Here is a 6,515-nt window from a genome sequence, read left to right as displayed (position 1 = left end):
CAGAGGAGCAATGGCAATAACAGTAGTAGATCTATAACTTCTGTGAACTAAATGAGAAGGGAGTGTTGCAGAGAGATAAAACCAGGCTTAAGATATATGTATGAGGTATCTATGTAAAATAGCAACAGAGGTAGGGTGAGAAACTCAAATACAAAATGGAAAGATTGCCTGAGTTAATGACCTTGATACTAGAAGAGAAAGGCTATAATGAGAAGCTGGGAAGGATTGAATAATATCTGAAAATTCTTTAATTAGAGTTGTTGGATGGTAATTTTATTTGGAAGGACAAACAGGAAGAATGAACTAATGATATGAGGAGCAGCCTCGTAGCACCCACTGTTACTTCTCCCTTTCACCTGAGGACAAGTTCAGGCATCCTCCTCTCCACAAGTCCCAAGTGAAGTAGGGGACTGTAAAAATCAAAGCTGACTTCTTATTTATCATGTGAAAATACTTCCTTAAAAGAGTTTGTAAGTCTGAGCAGGCTACAGACAAACAGGTATTCCTTATTCTAATAACTTATTACATTTTTTCAGTAGCTTGAGTTCCGTATTTGCAGCCGTAAAGTTTAGTGGTACAGTCCTGTCATCTTTTGTTTTTCTTTGCAGATAAAGCTATTTCAGTCTTCCTTTTCCATTTCATTCCTTTCTTTACCACTCTATGCTATCATTTTCTTTCTTCATGTATCACCTTTATTAGATGAATGGGGACTTGCAGAGCCAAAGCATCAAAAGGAAATTATTTTAGCCTTAAAATATGTTTTCGTGTGTAGGAACTGGAAAAATGCAGGTAAAAGCCATAATGCGTATTTAATTGCCAAGGTCAACTCAGGTGCCTGCTTTGGTATTCAAGCCTGAAAATTGTAGTTGTTAATGGGATTGTTTAACTGCAGGCAGCTTGGTGTCCTATGTATGTGTTCTTTGTCTTCACCTGGAGTGGGAAATATGTTATAAACCAAATTCTATTTCCTGTACATGTCACATGCAGATAAATAGTACTTACAAGAGCATGTCTATCTCAGTTTACATGCTTACGTATGAGGACTATGTCAAACTTATTTACTGCTTTAGCATTTCAGATAAAGTGGATAGTTCCACTTGCAGTTGGGCACATGTGTTATGCGAGCTGCTGGCTGGTGAACTAGACAGTTTATAATCTTTCATTCCTTTGCATGCCTCTTCTCCCAACTGATAAAAATAGATAATAACTAAGTGGTTTAATACAGCTCATTAACTGGACATAAAACCTTACCAAGAAGATCTTACCTGGAAACAGTTTTTAAACTTCTTGCTCACAAAATACAGAGCTATTGGGTTTATACAAGAGTTCATGGTTGCCAGGTTGATGCTGATATAATCCAATGGCAGCAAGAAACTAGGCAACAAAAGAGAAAGCAAAGCATTTAAACTGTTCATATGCTGTACAAGCATTTGTAGTTACAATCTCTTCTGCCACAGAAACTAATTCTCTCTTACCTAACTCCCTCAATCTAACCTTGTACCATGCCAGGTCTGTAATAACCTGTCTTACCGAAGTTCCCAAAAGCCAGAAGAAAGTGATTGCAATGGTGACAGACAATATTTATTGAGATTATGCTACCCCATTAAAACATAAACCCCTGAAAATGGATGCAGCTGAAAAATCATAAAATTAAGTGTTCACTCTTCTAACGCCACAGTGGCATGCACAATGACTTTTCTCACATAAACTCCTAAGGGTGCGGCATTATATTTCTTCAGTATAAACAATCAATTGACATAGAAATGAAGTACCTGAGCAGTTCACATCTGCCGGGGTCTCTTTCATTGTATACCATTTTCTTCAAAATTCGGCTCAAATGGAGAGGGAACCAGCAAAGAGCAAAAATCACTACCAAACAGAAAACTGTCTTTGCAACTTCTCGACGCTAGAAAAAGAAGTAAAGATAACTGTGATTCAGTGCCTAATTCATATTGGTAGATGATTGTAGTGTAGTGATGTTGGCAGCAAACTAAGTAATCTAGATAAAGCATGCAAGGTTTCTCAGACTACCTGATGTCCCTGAACTGTTTTTTATGGGACTTGTCATGTTCTTGATTCTGATTATCCTCAACAGAACCTTCTCATCACTGAGACTGGAGCAGCTGGAGCACACAGGTCATTGCCAGGACACTGCAAATGTTAGCCAATGAAAATCCACTGCTGGGCTTTCCTGAACCTGATTACTTTCCCAGCCCTTTTTATTCCTCTACACTGGATTAGTTTTCTGGCAATCCCTCAGATAAGTCTCTTCCTTCAGAAACATGCATAATGTGCAAGAAAACTTTTTCATGTATGAAGGAAACTGAGATCACACCTGCTTGATAAACCACTTGCACCTAATCCTTGATGTGGGGCAATCTGTAAACCCACGGCACCTAAGTCAATTGGCAATAAAAGTTCCATTCAACCACGTACCTAGCCAGGATGTCAAATTCTCTCTGATGTATTATTTTACATTTAGTATGCATCGTGTTACCTGAAGGGATGCTTCCCAGTATACTAATTTTGCTATGTGATCCTTGCTATGTGATCTTGATGTTCTTAAGTAAATAGTTCCTCTACAAACAAAATTTTAGAGATGTCTGTATTACAGCTTAATCTCATAATACTTAGTCAGGAAACAATTTCAATTTAATGGATATTTTATATGGCTCTAGAGATTCACAGATGTTTTAGTGGATTTTTGACAATGCATACCAGTGGTGTTTGGTAGGCACGGATTCGATAAAGAGAAGCATATGAAGGGGTAAGAATACCACTTCTGAGATGGCCCCTGTCATGTAACAATAACAAGCATTGCAAGGCTCTGTCATTAAAAAACTTAGTCAAATGCGTGATTACAGTAATTCTTGTTCAGATTTGAATATGACTATTATTGTTTCTTCTTTCTTACAATAGCAGTTTTTATCAAAATACAAAAAGGATTGTGTCTAGACATTGATGTGAACAGGGCTGTAGGGGAGGAAGGAAAAAAGAATGGCAAAAGGTGATAGTTAAAAGACAAGCATTTGTAAATTGTGGCATAAAGTCATCCTCCAGCAACCAGTCTGAGTAACTTGCTGGGCACTGCATGTCAGGATGGTAAAGCTGGAGGGTGGATTCCCTGACCCTGTACACACCATTCTAGTTTTAATGGGCGGAGTAGCTTGTGTTGGCCCCAGGACGGGCCTGATGAGGGGAAAAAGTGGAGGATCTGCACAAGGAGAGGATTTTGTGGTCTGCTCTGATCTGGAATGAACAAGCAAGGGTGGAACCTCCGAGAGAACTCGCTCCGATGCAGAGGAGATTGCTTTAGGGATTCACATCTGCGAATGTGAAATTTGAAAGGAAGAGTGGAATCTGAGGGGCTGACGTTAACACAGGGGAAAAGCTACAGATTGTTTTTAAAATTTCAGTTAGGAATTAAACATCAGATAGCACTGCAAGAACAGCAAAGTGAGATCTGACGGTTCTGTGAGTGACTTTACTCTATGATCATTTGTTTGTACTATTCTCCTGTTGCTCTTTTCAAAGCAGCTACAGTAGTGGTACTGCAACAGTGCAATAACCCTGGAAAAAAAAAGATCCACTCTATTCTAAACCTGGTTATTCTACAATTGCTTTTTATATGAAACTAAAGTTGCATATCAAAGTGTGCCAAAAGTAGGGAGGACCCATGGAGTCATATCTTTGTGAATAAAAAGAAACATTTTTTTTGCAAATCTTTGTAGTTAAATTTCAAAGCATTTAGCCAGTAGTGATTTGAGGGTAAAGAGCAGGAAAGCACAACTGTCACACATGCTTAAGAAAAAAAAGAAACTGGCTAGTTTCCAGAGCATGCTGTCTTCAGTACCTCCTTATACCACGATTAGTCTTGTGTTCCAGGTTTAAATGAATACTTTAATGTCATAAATAACCTACACCCTCACTTTCCATTTCTGTAATGTACTGTATTGAAACATTTCTAAGCTAACCCAAAGAGAGAACAGTATTTTCAGACATTGGTGTTCCTAATATTTACCTGCTTAAGGTGTTCACTGAGAGCAATTCTCAAGTTGCTGTTTCTTCTGTTTAACATTTCGCAAGTCATTAGCGTATAAAAGATGGCAGTACACGCCAGTGGCATGCAGAAATAGAAACCAAACAGCCACCAATCCTTTGCATCTTTGTAAAACTGTAGATAAGGTAAAGAAAAGAGAAGATATATTCTTAGGATTCAATGGAAAGTACCACAGACGGGTCTTGGAAAGCGTGACAGTTGGTATGCTGGTATCTGTCTATTGGTAAACAGCACAAATTATGTAAACTTTCTTATTGTTGATCTGTTTTGGACCGACGTCAAAATAGGAATTGTGTCAGTGCAAACATTTATTTTACCTTGCAGATAGCCTGCCTGTACCTTTGTTGCAATCCATCTTGGGTTGGAATTAATTTTTTTGGTTGTGTTTTCTTAACATTTACACTCGTTCATGAAAACTGGAATCCAGTTTCTTGAAATGTAGACGGTGTCATTCTGAGATAACAAAACTTACTAAAAGCCTGTCTCAGGAAATGCCATTTACCTCTATGGCTTCTGTCCTGATTCCAAAAAAGGAAAATTCAAAATGTCTTGCACGTTTAATCACCTTTTGTTATCAGTGAAAAGATTGGTAGTTGGTTTGCTTATGTACTGGGCAGATAGGAGCCACTTCGTAAGTGTTTGTCTGATACATGCAAAGCTTAGGACGGGTGGCTTCTAGTGGTACAGTTACTTTTAACCCTTTGCCTGCCATTCATACCATTTGCCTTTTGTGACAGGACACTGAGGGACTTGATAGAGTAGCAGTACTTTGCTGTGTAATTTTAAGTGTTAGCTGTGATTTAAGCTGTGGTTTAAGTAAATATGTTTATGTATTATGGGAAATACTACATTTGACAAAACATTCAGAATTACTCTTTTCTGTACATTATTATATTTTCAGACTTGAGAAAATATTGCATCTTGGGTTTTAACTTTTATGCTCAGCCAAAAGCGTGCACTGAAATATGACATTTTAAATATTTCCTGTCTCTATGTTATTAGTCACTGAGATGGATGTGTGTAAAAGGGAACCTTCTTTCTCATAATCTTTCCCCTAGCTTGTTTATTCCTAGCGGATGTGCTCTTGTAACATCACAGTTCCCACACCAAATGTCAAAATGGTAATAACTGAGGATTATATGAATCCTGTTTGAAAAAGCCAAACTTTTGACATCTTGTTTACATTTAAAAGTGAATGGTACTAAGCTTTGAAAGACGGAAAAAATGGAGGTGATTAATAGACTAGTATTTAATAATGTTCATTTTTAAATCTACTTTAGTTACACTAGAAAGTTGATTTTCTAAGAAAAAGGGAATGCATGTGTTTTTTCTCGCTCTGCCCCAACACAGTTAGCTGTTTACAGAGCTTGCTAATTTAGAGAATGCTGCTGGTATCTAGGCCACAACCCCACCTCATAGGACATTTTGAATTGTGTCGATTAGCTTGTTTCCTCCTCCTCATTATCCTCATCCCTTCGTGAGGAGGTGCTACAGTCTGCCGCATAGTTGCACTCTCCTTGGGGGCAGAATTTCCCCTACTGGGAACAAAGCTTCTGCCAGCAGAAAATGAGAAAACAATATGCCTCATATTTGAAGAGTTTGTACTGAAGGGAAATCTAATTACCACTCCTTCTGCAGAGAAAGGGATTACAAATACATGGAGACAATTATCTTTTCCGTGGCAAATTCCTCCAAGTCAAACTAGAATCATATTTGTTGGGCAGCGCAATAAAATGTGTACTGTGTGAATCCATGCTATGTTTACAAGGAAAACTTTCTGTCCTATCAGTCTACCAGCTTTCATGAGCATTGCCCATCAGCCAGGAAAACACACACATAGAGTTCTCTGTCACAACCCTGACCAGTGCAACAATTCCGTATGAGGACCTGGCTTTGTGAAGTTACAAAACCTACACAAAAATGTCTGCAAATGATTAATTGTGGAATCTGAGTTTCACAAAGCTTACATCAAAGCACAAAATTGGGTTGATTTAAGAGAAGTAGACATTCTTTTGTTTGTCTTGAAAGCCCACATGGAACTGGTTTTCTACAGGAAATGTGCATTTTAAACAAGTTTCCTAGTGCACTCAGCCTCTTGGGAATCATGGTCTAGCATGAATCTTTTAAGTCTTTCAAGGATAGCTTTAAACATGAATAAAGGTCCCATTAAAACCAAAAGTTAATCATAAATCCTTGTTAAAGTTTAGTAATTGTTTATTGTGGTGTTTGTGGTAGTAAATACTATAGTTAAGGTTAAAATGGTATTTCCATTTTAATCTCATGTTTGTACTTGCTTGCAATGCATTGAAACACAACACTCTCCATTTTGACTGACACATCCCACATTTACTCTCAGCTTGGATGTAAATGCTGGCTTCTTTCCTTGAAAATCAAACTGGTGTGGGGAGATTTGGAGCTTTTGAATTATGCTGAGCAAGTAAAAGATAGTAAATCC

At 37.9% G+C, this 6,515-nt stretch overlaps 1 protein-coding gene across 1 annotated transcript in view; it reads right to left on the bottom strand.

Annotated features, from left to right (window-relative positions):
- Nucleotides 1–6,515, bottom strand: part of EDNRA (endothelin receptor type A) — a 29,522-nt gene that overhangs the window by 1,304 nt on the left and 21,703 nt on the right. The window contains exons 4-6 of the mRNA XM_009643643.2: nucleotides 4,022–4,174; nucleotides 1,773–1,906; nucleotides 1,266–1,374 (exon numbers count right to left, since the gene is read on the bottom strand). Coding sequence (XP_009641938.1) covers nucleotides 1,266–1,374; nucleotides 1,773–1,906; nucleotides 4,022–4,174 — 396 coding nt within the window. The remainder of the gene's footprint in view (nucleotides 1–1,265; nucleotides 1,375–1,772; nucleotides 1,907–4,021; nucleotides 4,175–6,515) is intronic.

Source organism: Egretta garzetta, unplaced genomic scaffold (genome assembly GCF_000687185.1).
Source record: "Egretta garzetta isolate BGI_Z169 unplaced genomic scaffold, ASM68718v1 scaffold258, whole genome shotgun sequence".
Lineage (NCBI taxonomy): Eukaryota > Metazoa > Chordata > Aves > Pelecaniformes > Ardeidae > Egretta > Egretta garzetta.
This window is presented reverse-complemented; position numbering and strand designations above follow the sequence as displayed.